Raw genomic sequence first — 25,263 nt, forward strand, 5'->3', positions numbered from 1 at the left:
TTGTGTGTGTGTGCGTGTGTGTGTGTGTGTGTGCGTGTGTGTGTGTGCACGTGTGTGTGTGTGCACGTGTGTGTGTGTGCACGTGTGTGTGTGTGTGTGTGTGTGTGTGTGTGTGTGTGTGTCTCTCATTGCGCACTTGTTGTGTGTGTGACTGAGTGTATGTGCATGGTGTGCATTTATACCCTTTGTTTTCCAGTTAGAGCTCATCACGACTGCACCCTTTGTCTGACACCGCCATACAGTCTCTCACTATCTGTCTGTCTGCCCCAACTGTGTCTCTCCTCCTCGCCTACTTATTTTTTTTCCACCAAACTATTCACTCAGCCTCTCATCACTCTGTGGCGTTGAACCTATTTAGAATATAATGGGCCCAGAGGATTAGAGAGCTGGAGATGATGCTCCCAGCATGCATGAAGGTTTTTCCTCTGTCTGGGTGTCCCAAGCCTAAATTCTTTTTGTGATGAACTCTTCCTAACTGACTGTATGATGATCACCATGACATTTTTATGTATATATATATATGTATAGATGTTATTACCCTACTTCCATGTCAATACCACTGAAAAATAAAAGAGTTGGCTGGAGTATATTCCATGTTGAATATTCCCTAAACTTCTCACTTTCACTTCTCTGGCGTGTGCATGTGTGTGCATTCCAGTAAGAACATATGACACAACCACTTTCTCTCAAAACAAGAGACTCATCACAGGATTAATGATGCGTTTAGTGTTGGAGATGAATCGGATAAACTGTATATCTCACACTCTGGCTTCACATTCCGCATGATACCAAGGGTTTGGGGATAATGTAACCTCTTTCAACTGTGAAGGAAACACTCACAAACACATACACAGCGAATGTGTGTGCATGTACTGTATATACTTAAATAGAAGTGAGTAATTTAAGAGTGTGTGAAGACATATTACACTCTGGAGTCTCCTCATCACAGCAGAAATCAAATTCCCCACTTCTAAACTCCAGCGGCTGCTCTTTTCTGCATACGAATTCAGATTGAAAATTGCAGTGCTGAGAAGGTTGCGACCGTCAACTGAAAATGTGTGTGTGTGCCAAGCTTATCAGAACCTCAGGGAAATCTAAATGAAATCTTCCAGATGAATGGGCTCAGCCTCTGCATTATCTCCTGCCACTCACAACCATTAAAGTTAGTTATTAGGAAGTAAAAGCACATTTATCAAAAGAATGTACAGAGACAGCATTTCAAACCAAAGAGAGGTCTGGCATTTCTGAATGGTTTAAGGGGTCATCAGGACTTCAGAGTATGACGATATGATGATGCCTATCAAAGTCACCATTGTTTCAGAGGTCAGGGAAGCCAACATTAATAATTGTCAAGCCATTATCAGAAGACGTGGGTCAATCCAGTGATGTCGGACTGATCTGCTCCATCGGGATGTTGCTTCTTTGGCCTGTAAGCTCTTTTCCATTTGAGGTGAAATATTGTGAAGTTTGTGGTTACCCTATGATGGAGGAAAGCAAGATAGATGAAGGATAACAACAAATCACGGCTTCTTATTATCATGAAAAAGGAATTCCCTGCAGTATTGAGAATTGCCCTTGCCCCCGCTCCCCCTCCTCCACACACACATACACATCCCTGCACCGACACAAAAATGTGCGCTCACAGTCACACACATGTACAACTCTTCCTAGAGAAAGTTACCCTCACCTAGATGCATGCCTTTCCTGGAATTTGCATCTGAATGACAACTTTTGTTGCTAAATTCAAGGGTCCTTGGAGATTCTGCACATTCTGTTCAGAGCTTGGCAGGCCAGCGGGAACAAAGTCACACATTTGCAAAGCTGCGCAAGCCTCAATTATAAGCAAAGGGATTGGTTTGATAGTGTTGCAGCAGGCCACATTGACTGAATGCGGCCATTTACACTCTCTTGGCCCTTTCGATTGCTTTTTTTCCACCCAATACAAAACAGAGAAGATTGAAAATGGCAGTTGGGGTGATTTGGAAAGTCTCTCCTGATACAGTCTGTTTTATCCCGTTCTAGTTTGTATGGACGCCTTGGTGTGTGAATCTAGTCTTCATGTTTGGGGAAGTGCTCTGGCTTTGTTCTCTACAGACTGTATGCCTAGAGGTCCTCGCTCGCTCTCATACTCGCCTCCTACTCGATGTGTATGCGCTCGTGTCTCAGAACGCTCGTGATAGAGAATCCAGGAGTCTGGCTTTCACCTCCATATTTCATACGGTTTTTATGAGAAACAGAGCTGATAAAATTGGATGTGCATGCCATAACTCGTCTTCTTTCAATACATAATAAATGTCTATTTTTTCCTGGTTTTCTAATATTCTTTCTGGCTTTCGCGCCTTCTCGGTGGCCTGCAGATAACAACGAATAAGACTTTACGCCTCCCTCAAAGCCAGGGGTGTTTATTTATGGGAGAAAACTACATTAATGCCGCTACAAATTCTTTGGGAGATTTATCACGTACTCCCTAAGCTTCCACGCTGCCTCACTTCAGCTGGGAGACTTGTAGGCGTTGTTGTGTGTTGTTGGGGAGTGTAACATATCGCTGTGTTGATCCCATTTGTGTTTTTGTTCCTCCACTCCTGCCACCCACTTACCCCCTATGCCTGTTCTGTGACATGGCCAGTTCTGTTCTCGCCGCATCTATAATTCAGTCCTATCAATAAAAGATGAACAGCATTAACTTTTTATCTGGCCATGCAGCGGTGCGCCAAAGACTCCCAAGCAAAAATTTCCTCCTCCTTTCTGATTTCCAGGCCATCACTTGCAATTAACATCACCTTAGATGATCCCAGCTCCTGAAACACGCTTGTTGGAGCTCATTCTGTGTGATCTCATATTCTGCTCTCTTCTCTGTAAGCTCGCTCTCCACCCCTTCGTCTCTGAGCTCTAACCCTTTAATGAGTTTTGCGCAGTGTTATATTTACTTGTGTTATCTTGTGCTTCTGTCGAAATGACAAAATTCTTTCTTTCTCTTTTCTCATTCTGTCTTTTTTTGGCTGAGTCAGCGTTGTTTTTCCGCCGTTGACTGAGTGCAAAGAGCTGATGTGGGCAGAGATCTGTCTGAGTTTGAAGAAAATGAGCTCTGAATCATCACCGTTAACAGAAACAACATGCCTTGGCTTGCATTATGAATGCGCACAAAGCAACACATCAGTTATGTTGATGGGGACTGAGAATAGCTTAGCATTTATTTTCTAACGGTTGTCCATTTCTATATAGCCACTCATTTTTACGGTGTCCTGTCTTCTGCCTGTACACTGCAGTTGTGGTGTCCTGCTGCTTTTCTCCTGCGCTTTCATGTAGGCTCTGCCACCCAGAGAGATAAACAATATGGGTAGATAAAAGAGAGAGGGAGAGGGAGAGAGAGAGAGAACTGAAAATAAGGGGCTGTGTGTTTGTCAGTTAGAGCTGATAAAAGCCTGAAAATCCAATTAGTCCTTACTTACAAGGAGAAAGGAGGAGGCCTCATGGGAGTCATGTCAGAAAACATCCACCACCGCAGCATGTCAATAACCCTACATTTGCATATATAATACAGATTAGATCGATGTCAAAAAGTGAGTTTTCTTGTACACCAGCCTATTATTAGTCATATTTCCTGTGCAGATTGTTCTCACATCCGCTTTCTGAACCTGCAAACTACCAGCAACGAGAAGTCATGTAAGCACAACATGCCTGCACCACAAATCACTGAAAAACAGGAACCAGAGCAGGAAACTTCAATTTGAATATGGAGCACAATGAATCCGCTCTTTCTTTGTTGTGAAATGTCCCGGAATCCACGTTGAGATGAGGGGAAGACGGAGCTGGTTAAGTGTTTGTTTTTGTGTCTGTATGGGTTTTTGGAACTGGAGGGATACAAGCAGGGAGAATATCCAGGGCAAAGCAAGAGAGAGACGAGCAAGGACAGATCCAACCAGCACATCGCCCTGGGTCAGAGTGTGTGTTCCTCCAGGGAAGAACCACATGCCCTGGGAGTGTGAAAACAGAGTTAACACGGCTGTTTTGTTCAGATTTCTGTGTGTGTGTACGTGTGTTTTTGTCTGTGTGTGTGTGTGAAGACATATTCACACGCAATTAGTTTCTACTTTCATGGAGGTGTATGCATTTTGTACAAGTGCGAGCCTGGAGAAGGATGGAGGACATGTGTGGGTGTTTGTGGGATAGGCAGAGTGCAATGCGGACGTCTCACCAAAAAACAGGAAGTTCTCAGTTAGCGTGATGAGCTATCCTTCACGCAGACACAGAGCACAGAGTTCCCGGGCTATTGAAGAAAGGAGGTAATTCTTTTCATTTGTTGTCACCCGTTACCCTATGATGGAGTTTAATCACTGCGGTTGAATAAAATAAGAGATTATGAGAATGATATTTTGAGGGGATAAAAGTGGAAATCCTACGAGAATGCGAAAAATGTCAAAAAAACAAGACAATAATGTGGTAATGTTTTGTGAACAAATGTGATTACTACTATTCACATTTTACATGCAAAAAAGGAGAGAGAAGTCTGTGAGCTCCATGTTGAATCTCTGCTGCAGTGCTTCTTTAGTCACAGCTTCTTCAATGAGGAAATAAACCCAACAACAGATCATGAGGGCGTTACATTGACTGTGCTGGGCCAGATGCGATTGCTGTGAATTTTTGAATCTGCGACTTAATAATCGTAATACTGCCAGACAAAAGTTGAAATATTCCCACTTGATACCAGGAACATATTTTATTTTTCCCCAGATTATTACCACTTTATTCTCTTAACAAATATTATCAAAATCTGGCTGTCTGTCAGTGGTCCTATATACGCTTTTCTTCTAAACATGAATTGCAATTTAGAGTTTAAGGACATAGCTTTGTTTAGGCGTCCAGTGTGTGTATTGTTTGTCTCCATGTTGGCCTGTATTCCTGCCGCTGTGGTTGATAAAGAGGCATTGAAATCCCTACAGAGGGATGTTGACCTCGTGTTGTTCTTCAAACTGATTTGGCTCTGCGCTCCTGCTCCTTCGTCGGACTGTCAAATACACACAAACGCATGCCTACACACACACCTTTTTATGAACAAGTGGAGCATTAGTAGTGGGCACACACTACGTGCAATAAGGTGGTCACTGAGGTCTGTGGCTAGTGTGATGATTTGTTATTATAAAACAGAACTTTTAATTGGCTCTCTGATTCACATTTAAATGCATTGATAGGATAAATCACAGCTCAGTAAAAGCAACAGATAATTCCGCTCTACTATTTATTATTTTATATTGGGGGGTATCTATTTTGTCAAAGTTGTTGCCTTATCGTAAAATGAATTTCAGAGCTCTAAAAACATGGTTAATGTGGTTGAAAATTATATACCTACATTTGAAACATTGCCTTTGTTTTTATTGCTTCTTTTTGTTTTTGTGAGATCTCACAAAAATGATTGATCCTGAGGTTTGATCCTTGAGGTCATAATGATTTCAGGGGGAGCTGATTTGTCAGGTAAATGCTGCAAGCTTGTATGCAAGGGAATTAAACTAACAGTTTCCATGGTAGACTCAGAGTGGATACACTGGTAATGAGGAGGAGATATTGGAGAGCTGAGTAGCTAATAGGATGGTGGTGTAATTTATGCAAACTGCATGCACAGATTCATTAAGAGCTCTATTTAACATGCACCGTTGCCATGACATTAATTGTTAGATTAAACCTACACGGGGTGAGCACAATTGGCAATTTTCTACACGTCCAGTGGAAGTTTATTTTAATAGAACCCATAAACTGTCACTGCAATGTTCACAAGCTCTTTAATATTGTTTTCTACCACAGCTTGGTGACTTGGTTTGTGTTTTCTATACCTTTGTGTTCAGTTCTGCCCTTCCACCACCCCGTCTGTCCCTGTGCAATGACCCCTGTCTCCTTTTTCACCTCTCTTCGTCTCTTCTTCTGTCTCTCTCCTTCACCTCAGTCACTCCCTCCGCCCCCTATCCACCCTACTCCTCTCATGGGGAGGTGAGGCCTGAGCTGGCCCTGGGCCCAGGCCCATTAGCCCCAGCCTGGCAGCCATGTGCTCATCACAAGAGATCATTACACTCAGCCAATGACACCACTCTAATGCATCATTAATGATTGATTAACGAGCTGAACTCAACCCAAACGGGTGCATTTGTACGGAAGAGCACCCTGTAATGGCTGTGCAAGGCTTGCATCTGCTATTTTTCCACGTGTGTGTGTGTGTGTGTGTGTGTGTGTGTGTGTGTGTGTGTGTGTGTGTGTGTGTGTGCATGTGTGTGTGTGTAAGTGCAAGCTCAACCTTTCTGTTCTGTGTTTGTGCTGTCAGGATTGTGTGCATCTATTAGGACTGCAGCTAAATATTTTATTTTTCTACCGATCGTTTTTTCGATTAGTCAATTAATCTACAGATGATTTTTATTACTCAATTAATATAACAATGAAATTTCCCCAAATAAATTTAAAAGAACTTGCCTCGTTAGTATTCCTGTATTTTATTCAATCATCTCCTCTTGAAAACAAACAGATGTAACTAAACAAAATATGCATTATGTGTCCTTAATTGGGGAAGACCCTAAGACAAACATAAACATAGTTCAGCATTCAGCTCACTCACGCATGACTGTTCAGCTCAACAGAAAATATAAAACGGAAGAACAACGCATGGTTAAACGTTACATTAGCAGCGGGAATTACTTTTAACATGGGGGAGTGAAGAAACATTTAGAAAATCAATTTCAAGTGCCTCCTACAAACACATGTTAATCCAAACATATCATGCTTGGTGGGTGGGGACACAAAGTAAACCGGACTTTGGTGCCGTCTTGCTGCTGTCTTGGCAAAGCGCTCTGGGATGTTTTCACTTCAGATGTTGGTGCATACCTGCTGCTGTGAGAAGCAGATCTTACAGAGCTCTGTATTGTTCCGTGTCTGTCTAAGATGCGCCCACACAGATGATCGTGTTTTTTTTTTTTTGCTGCAACTTGTTCTACGGTGGAATCTTTGCTTTTACCTGGCAAACTCATCTTACATCATTGCAACGCGCCAATGCACGTTATGCAAATCGATGATGTCAACAACGTCGAAGCGTCGCCCCAGCCCAAGTATCTATGTTCGACATACGTGTGTTTCGTTCGTGTGTTTGTGTGTGTGTGTGTGTGTGTGTGTGTGTATTCTGTATGTTTCTGCCCTTAAAGCCCTCACACCATGTCCTTTCTTTCCCATATAAGTATTGTGTCCTTTTCCATGCCTCATGTGTACCATCGTCTGCGTACTTTGTGCTTTGTACTGACTTTCCTTTATTACCTTCATTTACAAATTTTTTTACCTTTACTTTTTGTCCTTACTTACCCTTTATTTATTGCGTCCCTATCGCTCTTCCTCTGTCTTCTCTCCCAGGCTGATCAAGGCAGTTGCAGACTCCTCTGTGCTGCTGTGTGGAGCAGACACTGAGTTGGTCACTGCAGTGTAGAGTGATGGCAGGGCGGGGGCTGGACGCCCCTCTCCCTCTCCTTTTTCTCCTTCTCCTCCTGGTGGGAATCCTTCCCTCAACCCAGAGCTCTGGCTACCTTTCTGGCTATCGCATGAAGTCCCGCTTGCAGAGGGACCGACACATCCGTAACATCCGACCCAACATCATCCTCATCCTCACAGATGATCAAGATATAGAATTGGGTAAGACTTAATGGTGATCGTTCCTTCCCTGTATGTGTTTATTTTTCTCTGTGTCTCTTTGTCCACCTCTCAAGAGTTTAGATGTTCTGTCCCTGTGTGTGCAACAGCATCAGTAAGGGAAGTCACCGTAATGCTGCCTCTTGGCACCATAACAACCACCATGCTCGTCTTGCCAACTCCATTGCTGGCCTATGGCTTCCATTGTCTAAGTGCCAAACCCTGGCCATCTCCCTACCCACTTAAGTCCTTTAACGGCGTATTGGACTGGAGTGGCTGCATAATGGCCTTGGTGACATCCTTTGTCCTCCTGTGGCCACTTGTGTGAACACTTCCATTGAAAAGCAGGAATTTATGGTCAAGCATCTGTTTCCCCCAAACAATCACCACCAGACTGAAAGGCTTTTAGTACGCATGAATTCAAATGGGCTGCACTTTAACAAAAAGATTTATCCTCTCATTTGCTTTTTCTCTTTATTCTTTCTCGTGTTTTCCTTTTTCCATCACGGCATTTGTTCTTACGCCTCATCTTTCCTATTTGGATTTTTACCCCGTTTTGTCGATCTCACGCTCTTTTTCCCTATCCCATTGCATCATATTTTCCTTTTCTTTCACACACCTCCCTCTCTTCTAGGTTCAATGCAGGCCATGAACAAGACTCGGCTTATCATGGAAAAGGGCGGCATGCATTTCTCCAATGCCTTTTCCACCACACCCATGTGCTGCCCGTCTCGTTCCTCCATCCTGACGGGGAAGTATGTCCACAACCACCACACCTACACCAACAATGAGAACTGCTCCTCGCCGTCGTGGCAGGTCCACCACGAGCCCCACACCTTCGCTGTGCATCTCAACAACTCTGGCTACAGGACGGGTGAGTGCCTCTGCTCTGACCCATGATTTCCTCAAGCCAAATAAAGTCCACAGATGGAAGGTGAGGAGAAAGCATTAACACATTGTTCACCTGTTCATCACTCAGCCTTTTTTGGAAAGTATCTCAATGAGTACAACGGCTCCTATGTGCCCCCTGGCTGGAAGGAATGGGTGGCACTGGTGAAGAACTCACGCTTCTACAACTACACCCTCTGCAGGAACGGAGTCCGAGAGAAGCACAGCGGCGACTACCAAAAGGTCTTACTTAATTATAAATCTATAAATTACAAAATGTATCAGCAGCTACACGATATTTACTGTATAAAATGTGGCTACTTCCAAGTTGAATGCTTAAAAAGTAATTGAATGAGGTTAGGCGTGATATGTTTCAGGTGGAATATTTAAATGTGTGTGTTTGTCACTACATGCCTGATGGTGTGTGTTCTTGCTCTACAGGACTACCTGACAGACGTAATCACCAACGACAGCATCAACTACTTCCGCATGTCCAAGAGGATGTACCCTCACCGTCCCGTCATGATGGTCATGAGTCATGTTGCCCCACATGGCCCAGAGGACTCCGCCCCCCAGTATAGTGCCGCCTTCCTCAACGCCTCGCAGCACATGTAAGGCTCCGACAGGCTTAATGCTGAAAATAACTAATAACAGGATTAAGCAACCTGAGAAATTGCATCTTGTCATTGCTAATATGCACACCATCATGCCATATCTTCCTTCCGCTGCTGGTGTTGTTCTGTTGGAGCGGAGCCTTTTTCTTGGACTGCCAGTTTATGGCTCCAGTTTATTTGCGTGTTGTTCAAATTAGTCTCAACTCCATAATGAGCTCAGCTATTTTGTACCATTTTGTCAGACATACTTAATGAGAGGCATGAATGATGTACATTTAATGCATGGGTAATGAGTTACAAAAACACACACACACGCGCGCACACACAGTACAGTCCCCCTGCCCCCATGCTCCTGTCGAGTGTTGCTGGCTAATGGTTGTTCTGCCAGTAGCCTCGAGAGACAGATACAAGAGCAGTAATAAGCCAGCGCCCCCCAATAATACACACACAGACACACACTTCCAAATCCATCTAATACCCTCAGCACAATTAACCCATGCCACAGTCTTTATACACAGAATATTCTGAAAATGTAGCTCCAGAGTCTGAGTCAAAGTTATAACCTTTTAATTGCTGTGTTCTCCATACACTGACTCTCCCCGGGGAGACGTTTTTTGAAATGGCCTTGTCTTGCTATTTCTCTCTCGCTCTGCCCTTATCAGCCACACAGAGCCAGAAAATGCCTCTGCACTACTCTGGTGATAAAGTTTCTTCTTTCTACTCACCTTGGCATCAGGCAAACACATTTCCCCAGCCATCTGTAGACAAGGCTGTGAGACATTAGCATTTCTTAAAAGTCAAATCGATCCACTTTAAACGTTAAACACGTTTGCCTCTTCGGATGTTTAGCAGTGCTTATTCTGAAATAATTAAGGTTCTGTCTGGCCTGAAGTTAAATATTGATCAAACTGTCCTCACTGTGTACAGGAAAATTGATTGCAGTGCTTTGCATTCTGCATGGTTTATGTAAGATCCACTTTAGAAACACATTAACAGATTTTGGTTGCCTTAGAAAGAAAAGTGCAGGAGACTTCTGCAAACACCAAGAGGGGATATTGCTGTGCATGCACAATGTAATTATACAATACACACAGATACATTTTGTATAATGTAGTTTACAGCAACAGAGCGTGGAACATTCAGCAATAGGCACGGAAAAACTGATTGCAAAGATGTGGCATGATGCAGGGTATGGTAGACTTGCTGCTGTGTACATCCACAGTGGATACAGGGTGTTTGACATCATACATGGGGCTTTTGCAGACTGTTAGTCAGACAGGCGAAATGGGTGGGAAAGGTATAAAATATGAGCGGGCAAGACATGGAAATCAGTTCCTACTTATACCGCAAAAAAAAAAATTTTGTTCAAAAGAAATTCATTGCTAAAATCAAAGTAAGAAGCACAGGAATCTTGCCTGTGTATTGCAACTCCAAAGTACCCCCTCTGTGCCATCTAGTGGACATCCTGAGGTTTTACTGCTGCAGTTGCCGTTTTTAGCTTACGCTGCCCCGGTGTGAAAAACACTTCACTGTGTTCTCTTTTCGGGGATCTAGGGAGGAAATATCACAAATTTCACATAATTTTTCAAGCTCATTCTTTCTGTCTGTTCCTCTATCAGAACCCCCAGCTACAACCATGCTCCTAACCTAGACAAGCACTGGATCCTGCGCTACACAGGAGCTATGAAGCCCGTCCACATGCAATTCACAAACATGCTGCAGCGCAGGAGGCTGCAGACCCTGCTATCAGTGGATGACAGCATGGAGAAGGCGAGTGGCCCAGCAGACAGGACACAAACCCAGACACACTTAAAAACAGATAGCCCAGATAGACACACACACACACACACATTATACTGTATCTTGACAGTCCCAAGTCCTGAGAGATCTGTGCCCATTCTGTGATTGTTTAATGTATCCACCACACACTTGGTAAATGGTCCAACTCCTGTTCCTTCAAACTGGCACAGGAGACTTATCAAACTTTATCAAATATGAATTATCGTGTCATACTGCATCTATTCAATACATGATGTCCTCTACAGGTGTATAACATGTTAGTGGAGACAGACGAGCTGGACAATACCTACCTCATTTACACTTCTGACCACGGCTACCATATTGGCCAGTTCGGTCTGGTCAAGGGCAAATCAATGCCTTATGAGTTTGATATTCGCGTACCTTTCTACATACGAGGACCTAATGTGGAGCCAGGTGCCATGTGAGTGACTCAGACTCTATATGCTGAAATTATTATCTTTTTATGTAAAGCCCTCTCTGTTGAAAATAAACATTTTCTTCTTCCTCTACAGGAATCCTCATATTGTGTTGAACGTCGACTTGGCCCCTACATTGCTGGACATGGCCGGTATTGATATTCCCTCAGATATGGACGGCAAGTCCATCCTCAAGCTGCTAGACACCGAAAAGCCAGTCAACAGGTGAACACACACAACTATTTTTTTAATTCCTGGTCTTGGCCATCGGTCAGGGAAACATATTTCTCCTTTAGCATTCACTATTCCAGGATTGTTTTACCATAAAAATACATTCCTCTATTACCTGTGCTGTGCATAAGTGATGTAGGTGCTATGGGTTGTGGATGTCAAAAATCAAATAATGTATACAAATATACAATGTTGTAGGTGGAAGTGTTACTTTTTTTTTACTAAACTTTCCAGCTTTAGTGTTGTCTTAGATACCATAGAACCTACAAGAGATGTAGATAAGTATTTTTTTTTCTTCTGCTCATTTTGCAGGTTCCAGCTGAGCAGGAAGGGTAAAACCTGGAGAGATTCTTTCCTGGTGGAGCGAGGGTATTGTTTATAATTGGCCTTTTTCCAGGATATTTTTGTTATTGTCATCTGGTGACATTTAAGTCCTTGTTGTTGGTTGGAGGAGTAAACCTTTATGAGTGCTGTTGCTTTCCTGTTAACACAGGAAGCCTCCACATAAGAGAGCAGATGGCACGGAAGTGTCCCAGGAGGAGAATTTCCTGCCGAAATACCAACGAGTGAAAGACCTGTGTCAGAAAGCAGAGTACCAGACCCCATGTCAACAACCTGGACAGGTAACTGTCCAGCTAAGAACATGGCACTCATCAGGATTTTGTTTTTTGTTTTTGTGTGTGAGTGTGTCTACTCGTTCATGTGTCCACTCATTTTTAAAACTTTCATGCCTTTTAATATTGATCCTTGGATCCTTAGCTTAACTACTTTAAATCATGAGTAGCTTGTTGCTTGAAAAGGTTCCACTTCAAAATATCTTCCCCAATGCTGGTGGAACAATTTGTGCACAGTAGCATCAGAACATTTTCAAGCAAAGCTTTATACATCATGAAAATGATATATCCCACAGTAAAAGTTTGAAGAACTGTGATGAACTGTGATTATAACATGATAATCCATCTCTGTGTTAGAAATGGCAGTGTGTGGAGGACCCTACTGGTAAGCTGAGGCTGTATAAGTGCAAGGGCATGGCCAGTCTCTATGCCCCACGTATGCAGGCTCTGATGGCCAGAGGTGCCTCCCAGCTGCACAGCAGCGTGTCCAACACTGACAGCTGTAACTGTGGCCCTCTGGGCCTCAGAACAACAGTCCTGAAGAGGAAACGACTGCTCACCAAGAAGAGTAAGTTCCTCTTTCACTCAGATCTACCAATGTTCCGGTATTTATTTATAGACTGATTTTGTTCAGTTAAACACTTTGAGGTGTCCTTGCAGCAGCCTTCAAGCCTTCACAATTTGGGCCATTAATCTCAAACTAAAATACCAAGCCTGCAAGTATTCATGAGATGAGAAGGATGTGTCTTTGCTGCCATCAAGTGGTGGGGTTTATTAAATATCTGCGCCTTTAATCAATCTCACCAGTCGTCAGTAGCTCACACAAATAGATCCTGTTCTTTAGAAATGAGAGCTGAACTTTTTCTCACATTATTCAGAGATGAAAGCAGCTAAGACTATGTCTAGAAACCGCTGGGCACGCTCAGTACCATTTGAGCTGGATGGAGACCTGTATGCCATGGACCTAGAGGAGGGCTACCAGCCCCTGGACTCCAGGAACAGCAGCTGGACCACAGGGGGGAGGAGAGAAGTTGAGAACCAAGATGACATTGAAGATTTCAGTGGCATGGAAGTCGACCCCACCACCAGTAACAGACTCACAACACCTGCTTCCCTTAAAGTCACCTACAGGTGGGCCTGCATGGAGAACAAGATAAATGAATTAAATAATTATTAAAGACTATATCATTTATAGTAACTGTGATATGTTCCCTGCAGATGTTTCATTCTTATGAATGACTCAGTAAAGTGCGATGGAGGCCTCTACAAATCCCTTCAAGCATGGAAAGACCACAAACTGCATATTGAACATGAGGTACTGCTGCACCACACTTAAGTCTCTGGAAACACATTCACACTGATCCACGGGTTGTCAGGGGCTTGTTGTATGTATCTTTACCATATGTGTGTTGTGTTTAGATTGAAACCCTGCAGACCAAAATCAAGAACCTGCGCGAGGTCAAAGGTCACCTGAAAAAAATACGACCAGAGGAATGCCAATGCAACACTCCCGAGTAAGACATCATCAGTAAAAACGCTGTTGTCAGCATAGTGACCAAACAACATACATGACAACTTTTTTTGTCTTTTCAGTTATCTCCTCAAGAATAAAGAGACTATCAGACTTGGTGCAGGACGCATCAAGTCATTTAGGTAAAAATCTTTTTTTTTAATTTTCCCAAGAGTCTGAGCGTTTTTCCCTAGAGTCTGAGCCTTTTTCATTGTTTTGTTCTCACCAGAATGCCATCTAAGCAGAAGGGTCAGTGGCTGGAGAAGGAGCAGAAGCGCAGAAAGAAACTACGTAAATTCATCAAGAGGCTCCAAAACAATGATACCTGCAGCATGCCTGGACTTACATGCTTCACCCATGACAACCATCACTGGCAGACTGCCCCCTTCTGGTCAAGTGAGATGTACACGTGTGGAAGATGACAAATCGCACATTTCTTTGTCCTTCCAAGTCTATTTTACCAAACATAAATGATGAAAATACTATTTTGGAACAATATTTTTGTCCTTTTTTCCCTTTTCCCTTTCCTTTCCCTCCCATTGTCCCTCCTCCCCGCAGTGGGTCCATTCTGTGCATGCACCAGTGCCAACAACAACACGTACTGGTGCCTCAGGACCATCAATGACACACACAACTTCCTGTTCTGTGAATTTGCAACTGGTTTCCTGGAGTATTTTGATCTTAACATCGACCCATATCAGGTACTTATCATTGGTGCAAAAACACAGATGCACATAACAGACCGGTACTATAAATTCATAAAATGACCCACTACATGATTCACCCTACTTTCCTGTCATCTCTAGCACAGGGAGTACAGAATTCCCAGTTCAGTTTGAAAAAGTTTTGTCCTTCTTATCCACAGCTGATAAATGCTGTCAGCACCCTAGACCGCAACGCTCTAAATGCAATGCACCAACAACTCATGGAGTTACGAGGCTGCAAGGGACATAAGCAGTGCAACCCAGAGAAGGGTGAGTGAGAAAACTCCAAGGCAACGTGATTTATGATGGTGTCACTGGAAATTGTAGTCAGAAACTAATATGACCTGTACTTGTTTTCAGGAGGAAAAGAGAGAAACTACTTCAGTGAATACAGGTATCCTCTTCTCCCTCTACTCTACTCTACTCAGCTGATTACTTTTGCATAAGCCACATATGGAATTCATATTACAACATGAGCTCAAGAGAGGTTGCAGCTTCTCGTTACAGTTTCTTTGGTTATGTTTACAGTCTTGGTGGAAATTGAACCTCTTCAACTTGCTATGGTTCCTTACTGTTGTGATCAAAAGCTTTTTTAGCACGCAGAAGCCAGTGGATGCCAAATGCAAGCTGCTTTCTGCTATTCCTGCAATGAAGCCTAATTGCTTGTCTCTGCTGTTTGTACGGGTGTGTATGTGTGTGTATTTGTGTGTGTGTGTGTGTGTCTCTTATTGTGTGGGTTTTCACACATATGTCTGTCCGTCTATCTGGCTTTCTCTGTGTGTGTGTGTGTGTGTGTGTGTGTGTGTGTGTGTGTGTGTGTGTGTGTGTGTGTGTGTGTGTATACCTGTGTGTATGTCTCCACGCACGTGCATTTGCTCTGCACATGTGTACATGCTGTGCATGCATCAGGCCAGTTCATCGTCGAAAGAGGCCAAAAGTGAAGAAGCCTTCCTCCAAATCGCTGTGAGTTTGTCTTAACCCATCTGTCTCTTTGTATTCAGCCAAACTCTTTAAACATCTCTATTTGCTTGTTCTGATGATCCAGCAGCTTGCTCCCTTCTCTCATAGTCACTGTAATTCTATATTCCTCTCCTTTACCTGCATTGCAATGCTGCACTCCTTTTTCATTCACCCACACAACTCAAAATCATTAATGCAATGCAGGTGAGATTTTGTCTCATCACGTTGTCTTCTCAGACTCATTGTTGTCAGCTCACTCACTTCTCCTCGCAGTGTCGGTGGGAACAGACCCAACTGGAGTCAAAGTCATTGCCTAAAGTAATGTAAACATCTAATAATATGTTCTCCTGCATACAGGGGGCAGATATGGGAAGGTTGGGTGGGTTAACTACCTGCATCCTACAACCCACCACATCAGCCTCCTCCAACAGAGGAGGGAGAAGGGGGAGTGCAGGCAAACACAAGGACTACACCTCAATGGACCATAACCTGAGATACTCTACTGTAGGTAAAGTCTTTGAGAGAACTGCGGACGGCAGTTCGACTGTGGGCGGCCTGAGCATCATTATTGTTGTCATCAACCAAGCAAAGGAACTACTGAGATTAAAAGGAAGCGTCCATTTTTCCCTCACACACATTTTGTACTCATATCCTCCATCAACTCCAGACAGTCGGACCCCCAACACCAACAGGATGTCTGAAGTGGGACAGTTTGGTGTCCACAGGGCATTCTGTCTTGCAGTGCTGCTTGTAGATAAAATATATTAGCTTTATTCAGCTTTCTTTCATGTCATTTGGAACTTGGTAGAAACAAAGAGGCACAAATAAATGTGTCGTGTGGTGGCCAACTGCTGCTATCATACACTGATGTTATTGCTTGCCCTTATTATGTCTTTTGGCACACACTGATGAGATGCATCACTGGTGGAGAATGATTGTTGACAGTGACACCAAGTCTTTTTTCTCTCTCTGTGCACATTTGAATTGTCTGGACTTTATGATGGTAAACAGTAACAGACATTCCACCATAATCTTTTGTATTATAGTTCATCTTAACTTTGATGAATGTCTTTGATGAAGCGTCACATCTTCCTCTGACAAAGTTGTGGTGACTCAATTTTGATAACCCCATACAATGGCAGTCACAACTTGGACTACACAAACCACTTTCTCACAATGATACAGTCCAATCTTCCAATATGCTTGATTTGTGGATGACATTTTACTCCTTTGTATTGTCAATACCACACTGTAGAGGTATCCAAATAGTTTTTTTCCGGCTTGCTATACATGGTGCTACATAATAATACAGAAGTAAAATCTTGCTGTACAGTACAGTATGTATTTGAATGTATGTTGTGCAATTAATATAAACGTTTACAATATTTTTATAATACTGAAGAGGCAGACCTTGTATGATATGAGTTGACAAATGACCTTATAGGAGGAGAAGTAGTTTAAGACCTTTCATTGCCCGCATTTTGTATGTTTGCCATTTCCTAATTTACATTGGAAAAGCACTTAAAATGTTCACTGTGAAGAGATGCCCTGTACATTGAATGGGTATATAGTTTACTCATGTGCCAGAAAGGAACAAAACAACAATGTAATACTTGATGTGAATTTTAGCTACCTGCCTTTGTTAGCTTCTTTCATTTTTTTTAGAAACTGTTGCCATAGACCTGAGTGCTGATAGTAGTTGTGAATAAAGTGTTGTTTGACCAGAAACATGTTTGTGATGTGTCTTTTTTTGTATTTTAGTGAAGCAATCACCGTGCTTACCCAGGGTTACATGCTATAAAGTTCACTATAATTTCAATACATGAAAAATACTGATAGGTGACAAATTAACGAAAAAACAATACAAACTGTAATGAAAATGTTTTGGTTGGTGTTTGGTGTGTTGCCCACCACAAGCCACAGGAAAAGAATCATTGCATCCCAGCATAGCCTGTACCCGTCACTGGGACTCCACTAGAGGGGATAGAATACCAAAAATAGGCATTTTGTTAAAAGATGAAGTGGATTCCTGTTTAGATTCTTGCTGTGTGTGACCTGCTCTAAGCAGTCCGTTTAAAATATTCTTATTTTACTTGTGTGCTCATTGTCAAAGTAGCTTTGGTGCCACAGTAACAACAATATTACTATAACTACATCTAAATGTTAACATCAACTACTACTACTACTTAACTAATTGTTAACAGAACATTAACAGAACAATCAGAAAGAGTAATAGATATATAAATAGATATACTTTATTTATCCCAAACTAAGATTGTTCAACACACCAAACTTAGACACACTTTATTTACTTACTTTAGTGTTTGCAACCAAATGTTATTGCACTTTTGTTCATATTGCAGTACTTTTTAAATAATACACTAGTACCACACTACAAAAATACACTACTTTTGATTTCGTTTTAGCCATAATTTATAGTCATGCTTTGTTTTTCTTTTGCAGAGTCGGGAAAACGGATCATTGTGATGTTTGTGCTTCTGTAGTAGGTTAGCCGTCCCGTATTGTTTTATATCGTATCTCCCCTAGTCAGACCGATCAGCCGTCCCGTATTGTTTTATATCGCCCCTTCCGCACTTGAAATGAATACAATTTGTAAACAGAATTTTGCACAACACTGTTCAAGGAACATGTTGAGGCACAACACCTTGATAAGAGTTTTCCTTTCATTAGTAAACTCGCTATTATTAAAAAAGAAACCTCGTACACTGACCGAATCGTGTGAGAGAGCCAACTGAAAAGATCACAGCTAAAAATGATCCAGAGGCAATATTCTATCAATACTTATCTATTTCTCATAATGTTTGTTTATGGAGATTTGATACAGGTTGCATTCTACTCCCCTGCCGCTAGAGGGCGTATGGGGGTTGTTGAGGGTGCAGACCGGGCGACCCCACATCCCAACAACTCACGTGCAGAGGCGGAGTCTCCCCTCCGGATTCACCGCCGGAGGACCGTCCCGTACTCACCACTCTGCCCGCTACGTGCGCCGACAAAACTCAACTCGTCCCGAAAGAGAAAAACTAACAAACCCACCGCTTCTCCCCCCTTTGTTTACGCATTATTTACAATGTGAAGAAATGGCCGGGACAAGGTACGTGATGTTTAAATTACACCTCAAAGAGATACAAACTTTAGTGGAGAAAGTTGAGTTAGCTTGTTTCGCTATCTCCCTGCCGCCGACAGCAGAGTGGGACTTGATAAGACCACGCCACTCCAGAGAAAGTCTTATTGTTGAACATATTTAACCTTTACTTCCAAAGTTTACTTCTGTGTTACAGTATGTGCAGTTTAAATCACGTAAATGTGTTTTGCAGCTTGTAAAAATGAAATACACTATTGAGAAAAACAAGTAAAGAAATTCAATAGGAATGGCTGCTCTGGGCTAGGCACTGGATTTCAAATTGAATATAGGCTACGTCATAGACGTGTACTTATTGACATTCCTTACTATTTCTTTTTTTTGGAGTAACAGTAAAAGTTTGTCTCTTGTCTTAGTTTGAACCCATTTCAATCAATATTTCAATATTTGTTCAAGTAAGGAATAGTTATGAATGAATCTCTTTCATCCTCCTTTTATGGTTTTCCTACAACTACCAGCTTGTGTTGATTCTTCCTAAATAGCTCCAGAAATAGGCTCAGCTAACCAAATCTTTTGCTGTGGTTAAGAGACCAATAACCTAAACGGAAGACAAATGTTCCACAGCCCATTTGTTGCACCCATTTATAGGTGGAAGCTAACTGGGGCTTTTTTTTTTAAACTTTCTTGCTGCTGGTTTGATCTTCACATGGTGTCATTTTTCAGTACCTGCTAAAACTGCAGATGTGCATTAAAAACTCAAGCTTGTTAAAGTCCACAGTCTATTAAAGCCACTCCATACAGTGTGTAAGATGTATAGGATACTATAGGAACTACTTTGCCTCAGTTAAATTGGGGCAAATATACCAAATTCATATGGAGGCTTCAAAGTTCTATAAGTTCATATAGTTCATACTTGACAAACTGTAATGGGTGAAACTGAAATTGTGAGAACTTAATGATCACTTGTGTTGTGTTTAGCCCTTTCGGTTGTATGCTGGGCATGTCTTTAAAGCAAGTCGTCCATTTTAGATGTTATTTACATAGACTGAATCAGTTCAGTTGGCGTGCCACACCAAACCTGCGTGCAGCAGTTTCTCGCTCCCTTCCCAGCTTGAGCCGTCGTTGAATGGTCACCTCCTCCTGGGTCGGCGTGTAGATTTGTTTATGTGTTCTCAGAACGTCATAGCGTGTATCGCTTTGGTTCATTTTATTAGTCTGGCAGCCACTCAGAACCTTTCACCTGTGAGATGGGGCTTGTCTGTACGAGTCAACAAAAGGTTCAATAGGTTGTTTTCTCAGTTTACCCTGCTAGCTCAAAAAGCAGGCATACGAGGGAACAAAACAGGTTCCTGTGGCAAGATGAAATGAAGTTGGGTCTTTTGACAAATATGATTCCATGGTAACATGTCCACAGATGTAATGATAGACTTGTTTGATAGGCCCGCTGAGAGTAAGCACACTTTTGAAGCATTTGTTCCTGTACCAGTCCCTTTTTTGGGGTTGTGGTGTGTTATAAAACTATTACAGATCATTGGCTCAGCTTTATCAGATGTGTTTATGTAGAAAACACAGCTTTAGTGTCTGCATTCCAGTTTTTCTTCCCTGCCTTGCTGATTTCCATACTGTAATCCTTGTTATGTCCACATGGATGAGTGCTCTTTACACACTCTTATTACATTTGCATGTCTCAGGACATTTTGAACCTTTCCACAGCAGAGATGGATGGCTGCGTTCACTCTGTCCCACACTTGGCAGAACTGGATGTTAAGATCATCAGTGAGTAGCATTACAGCACAGACTCCTTCTGTTTTTAAGAAACACATTGTCCCGTTTCACTTCAGCCGCAACCTACAAAGCTGTTATCAGGGAAAGGCTCTTGCCCCCCACCCATAGACCCACCAATGGCCCCTTAAATTATAATCCACTGTACTCCTCCCCTCAGCCCATTACCAATCCAGCATTAACAACTTCACCACCAGGCTCCTCTGTGCTTCTAATCCTGGAAGACCTGCCGTCGTCAGCAGCCTCACTTCCTCCAGGGGACAATCCAGACACTTCTTCCCCATGTGGTTCCTCAGACAGCCACTGACCCCCGACTCACCCTGTACCTCTGCTCTGGGATTAGACTCTGGCCTCGTTTGTCATGTCAGCAGGGGAGAATCCAGGGGGGATGGTGTGCTCATTTCAAAATAAAGTAGTAAAATGCTACCGGCCATAGGTGGGCAGGTCAGAAAGTAAAGGAACATGTTGTTGTTGGCAGCACACGGATGGTAGTGGTTGAATCAGCATAAACAAAGGCCTTTCATATCATATCTTTATTCATAATACTAAACAGGTTCACAAGATAAAGTTCTGACAATGAACTTAAAGGATTTTTAAAGGCAATTACATCCTGATATGTTAGTTTGACTTGTTTGGACAAGTGACCCCATTGTTACCAGTTCTAACAGCTGTTGTACCGGACAGAGAGGCTGTGGTAAACACCCAGATGCCCGTCTTGAGCCTCTTCAGCACATGTTCACTCTTGTCCGCACTCTTATCTGACCTTAAAAGTTCCCATATGCTATCTAAGTGAGGAAAGGGGGCGATCCCAGGAAGGACAGGGACTTCAGTTAGCTTGACCCTCATAAAGGGGATTTATTGACCCTGTTGCTGCCCAGTGTCTCACACAGACACAGACTGTTCTGCAGAGCTTTAAGAGGGCCGGAAACTGCAGCGTTTGTGGCGGGACAAGACAATACTCTCCATACAGAAATCAGAGCACTACTTCTCTAAGGTTAGTTTGTTGGGGGAGCGCCGAGTACATTTGGCACTACCAAGAAGAAACTTTTGGAATCTTGGAACCAGTGGCAAGGTAGGCACAATTATCTCACACCTTAGTTTATTGCGGCGGGGGCAAGTGGAATATGTAAAAATGGCAAATTGGTTGTAGAATTGGTAGTTGAATGACCTTGTGAGAACTGGTCTAATCCAGGGCCAATAGAAAGGGGACACGGTCTCTAGTTCTGGATTAGGGCAGCTGTTGAAGGAGGTCACTCAGACCTTGTATAGATGTCCTAAGCTCCTCCCCACCATGGCTGCGATTGGCTGGACTCCACCGTGTGGAGGCAACACAGAGTTCTTGTTGAATGAAGTCTCCTTGTTGATCTGACAATAGTGTGTATTGTCCCGATCCATCTAGGCTTTAGAATAGGATGCATTACAGAGCCTTTGTAATGCATATGTCTGTGAGTCATCACAGGACATTCTTCTCCACTAGGTAACCATTTTTCTATTCCCAGAAACCCCATAGGCTTACGTACTACAAGACACTGTTGTGGATGGAAACAAGAGAAGCCATTTTTGAACTCCTTCTTATCATTGTGTCTGTAACACATCAGCATATTTGTGGGCCTCTCTCCCTCACAAGCCGGCAGTTAACATATTTCTTTGTATTCATTGGTGCCACTAATTGCTGTGAGTTTGGTATTTCACAACTTGATAGATGTAAAAAGTTGTCTTGTTTTTTTCTTGGTTGGCTTTAAACATTTAATTATTACTCTTTAATACGAGGCTTTAAGTGATGATTCACTGACACCTGACAACACACGGCTCAGACCTACCGTGTATCATTCACCATAACTACCAGCTGCTCTTCACTATATCTTTATATGATGGGAGGGGTGAGCTGGTTGAAATATAAATATTTAAGCCTTGTGTGATAGCTGTAACTTTATCCTCCTAGCGGTTTCCCTGCCTGCATGAGATTAACCTTCATAGACCGATCCTTGCATTAGACTTTTATTGTTTTTGACTTTAATTGGCCTCCATTGTATGAAATATCTTTTTACCTCAGTGGCAAGATGCCAACACTTCTGTGTCATTGTTGAGACACTTCTCTTATGTAGCGCTTGTAAGATCTTTCAGTTTCTTGCTGTAATTAACTTTCACAACCAACACTGGCTGTCTATTGCCTGTATGGTGAATCAGGTGATACAGTGGGATCAAGAGTCTCCCACTCTGTTCCTCTCTGTTCTTCCAACCCTGGCCTTTTCTCTTTGCCAGACATTTGGCTTCCTGGCTGCTGCGTCTTGAAGTGTTTCACCTACAGTATCTCCCCCTCCTTGGCAGCCAGTCACTCTCTTGCCTCAACTAAGGCCGCCTCTGTGGTGTCTGACACGTCTCACTGTGAAAGACGACCCCTGGACCCCTTTGCCAATGTCAGCAGATGAGTGGGGAGGGACGGACACTGGCAACTGCTGCTCTGGGGTGGGAGAGAAAGAGGTGGGGAGAAGGAAGCGGAAGAAAAGGGATTAACCTTTTTGAGGTTAATGTCCACATAAAAGTAGAAAACATTGACGTTGCTGACTCTCACTGTACTTTATAAGATTTGTTTTACTACACCCATGTCGACCAATCATTCCTTTGCAAGATCCTGGTTCATTGTATTTTGTATCATCATTATGTAATCCCTGAATTTAAGTGTCGCTACCTTACTCACCCCTACATAGACATCTCAGTATCTATTACAGAGGAACACAGAGTATTTAAGATTAGTGTGTATGGAATGGCTAGCAAACATGCAGACATTTGAAAATGGGGTCGAAGTGGAAACAACCATGCAGCCAAGAGCGTCTAGTTTACAAAACACATTACTGTTAGAAAGAGCAGGAGGCGTTTCAAATGCCTGGAGTTAACTTCACAAGGTTTGCTGTAGGGATGAATACTGAGTCTACTCTCCAAAGCCCATCACTCTATAACAGGCTCAGCACTATGTATGCCCGTTGGTTTGTTGTTAAATAATAAGCTACATAGATGCACCCCCACACACACAAACTGATTGTGCTGTGGGTTTTACTGACCTCTGGCTCTGGTGACATGGCAGGAATGGGAGGTGTTAAACAAAAGGGCCAAAGAATGTGTGTATGACAGGTGCAGGGCTTTTTCTGTTGTCTGAAACATGCACACTCTCCCCTTGCCCCACTGATTGTTCTGGATTGCCTGGGTAGAGTGAGGGAGCTTGCTTCCAAATTCTGCACTGCCGGTGCATCTCGTCCCAGCTATGGTTCCAGCAGAAGCAGCATGTGGATCAATGGATGCTTCCAGAAGTCAATTGTGTGACAGTGAAGCATAATTTGGCCTTTTAAAGGGCAAAGTAGTTACTTTGTGAATGTGTTGGGTGTAGATGACTTTATTGTTCAGTGCAGGCTTTGTTGGAGCACTGATGCATCACTCAATGGAATTAGTGCATTGTCATGAGTTCAGCGTTTAATATTCAGTATACATCCAAAATACAGCAGGAGCCTGTCTGTGTCTATGGAGACACAACACATGCTCATACTGCAACACAACCACAGAATTTAAGCCTCACCATGGGAACATGTAAATCTGACGCCATTATGCAAACATGTAGTGTTAGATACACTACAGCTAACACATTTCCTGAATTTCATCTGTCACCAAAGGGAATCAAAACTAATCTGTGCAGAAATTCACCCATGTCACCACAGTGAGTGTGCATTTCCTGAAATGTCCCTCTTCATTTGTTACAGTACAAACCGTCCCTTGCTCCTGTGTCATAAACAGGTTTACATGTTTTCAAGCTGATGCTCTGTCCCACAGCGGTAAAGGCCACTGTGGCCTCAGCACTCATCGTGCCAGGTTTATGGTTACGCTCTTCATTAGTCACAACTGCTGAAATTAATGCCAAGCGCACTCAGCAGTCACTCTATGTCCCGGCTCTGTTTTACAATATTTAGATAAGCAGGTTGCTTAGCAGCCTTCCTGAATAGACTTTGTACAAGGTTTATACACAATCAAACAGAAGTCAGCCTATAGCAGATCACTGTGTGTATCATATTGATGTGCAGGGAGCTGCAACCTCAGTTCAGCTTTGCCAGTTGTAATTGTATTTGATAACCTTTTCCTGAAGGTGATTTGAAAATGCTTTTCCTGTGTCTAAGCAATGACTTGTCTCAGGAGGACTTTTTAAGTTCAAAGGATATTTTATGTCTCTAATGTGAAATGGCTCTGTAAATATACAAATCAGGGTGGATCTTGGCACTCGTTAGAGTGTCTGGTGAATAGCGTGCTAAGGTTTCCTAGATGAATGGCAGTCCCTGTTTGAGAATGCAGCCCAACATGGTCCACAAGGGACAGTCACGAGCATCAGATGCCAGCTCCAAATAGTCTGTTGTTGGAAGATTTGAGATCTTATTTCACAAGAGATGGTAGGAATGACTGGTAGGAATGGGTTTGCCTGAACAGATTAAGGCATCTTAATGCAATTAATGAATGGTTGGATTCTGAAGCGAGAGAGATCTGTCCATCAGAATGTCAAAATGGCAACACTGCTGCTCTGGTGTGGTGAAGTTTGGCTAGCTCTACAGATGAAAACCATTTTATTTCCATGCGTATGATTTTCCTTTCTAATGGCATCAACAACGACTCAGAGTTTGATTGGAATCCGAAGCGGAACAATGACACTCACTTGCAGACATTGTGTTGTCCAGCCCACTATGTTTTTCCCTGCTGGGAAACGTGCCATTTACACTTTGGGGTTGGCTTAGAACAATGGAGCAGATTCCACAAGCTATACTCTGTTGTTTCCCTCACTCTGGGAAACGGCTCAGATGTAGTTATTTTTGTAGCCAACTGTAAATGTGCATGATAAATTAAGCATTTGTCCTTTTCAAGGAGGCCTCTGGCACACTGGGAGTGGGACTAACAAGATGGTTAAGATGGTATGTTTATGTGTGTGCGTGCATGTGTCACCTTTGTGCTCACAGCTCAGACCC

General features: G+C 42.8%; 2 protein-coding genes across 8 annotated transcripts in view; both read left to right on the plus strand.

Moving 5' to 3' along the window:
• The window catches only part of sulf2a (sulfatase 2a), a 41,457-nt gene extending 24,795 nt beyond the window's left edge, over positions 1–16,662 (plus strand). For 4 of the 6 annotated variants that reach the window (XM_076156626.1, XM_076156625.1, XM_076156628.1 and 1 more), the window contains 20 exons: positions 7,378–7,653; positions 8,285–8,524; positions 8,630–8,781; positions 8,980–9,149; positions 10,772–10,922; positions 11,198–11,373; positions 11,465–11,593; positions 11,912–11,968; positions 12,093–12,222; positions 12,571–12,781; positions 13,092–13,344; positions 13,432–13,528; positions 13,633–13,727; positions 13,807–13,866; positions 13,953–14,119; positions 14,282–14,424; positions 14,589–14,697; positions 14,788–14,821; positions 15,337–15,390; positions 15,745–16,662. In XM_076156626.1, the coding sequence (XP_076012741.1) occupies positions 7,455–7,653; positions 8,285–8,524; positions 8,630–8,781; positions 8,980–9,149; positions 10,772–10,922; positions 11,198–11,373; positions 11,465–11,593; positions 11,912–11,968; positions 12,093–12,222; positions 12,571–12,781; positions 13,092–13,344; positions 13,432–13,528; positions 13,633–13,727; positions 13,807–13,866; positions 13,953–14,119; positions 14,282–14,424; positions 14,589–14,697; positions 14,788–14,821; positions 15,337–15,390; positions 15,745–15,775 (2,658 nt within the window). In that variant the 5' untranslated portion in view covers positions 7,378–7,454 and the 3' untranslated portion in view covers positions 15,776–16,662. Of the gene's footprint in view, positions 1–3,785; positions 4,284–7,377; positions 7,654–8,284; positions 8,525–8,629; positions 8,782–8,979; positions 9,150–10,771; positions 10,923–11,197; positions 11,374–11,464; positions 11,594–11,911; positions 11,969–12,092; positions 12,223–12,570; positions 12,782–13,091; positions 13,345–13,431; positions 13,529–13,632; positions 13,728–13,806; positions 13,867–13,952; positions 14,120–14,281; positions 14,425–14,588; positions 14,698–14,787; positions 14,822–15,336; positions 15,391–15,744 lie in introns of those variants that run through there. The other 2 variants (XM_076156624.1, XM_076156629.1) reach the window with 2 other exon arrangements.
• A 1,684-nt stretch (positions 16,663–18,346) lies between these two features.
• arhgap46a (Rho GTPase activating protein 46a) overlaps positions 18,347–25,263 on the plus strand; it is a 28,531-nt gene continuing 21,614 nt past the window's right edge. For both annotated transcript variants that reach the window (XM_076156461.1, XM_076156462.1), the window contains exon 1: positions 18,347–18,499. In XM_076156461.1, the coding sequence (XP_076012576.1) occupies positions 18,486–18,499 (14 nt within the window). In that variant the 5' untranslated portion in view covers positions 18,347–18,485. The remainder of the gene's footprint in view (positions 18,500–25,263) is intronic.

This window comes from Genypterus blacodes, unplaced genomic scaffold (genome assembly GCF_046128005.1).
Source record: "Genypterus blacodes isolate CSIRO-AG114 ecotype Tasmania unplaced genomic scaffold, CSIRO-AGI_Gbla_v1 ptg000070l_1, whole genome shotgun sequence".
NCBI lineage: Eukaryota > Metazoa > Chordata > Actinopteri > Ophidiiformes > Ophidiidae > Genypterus > Genypterus blacodes.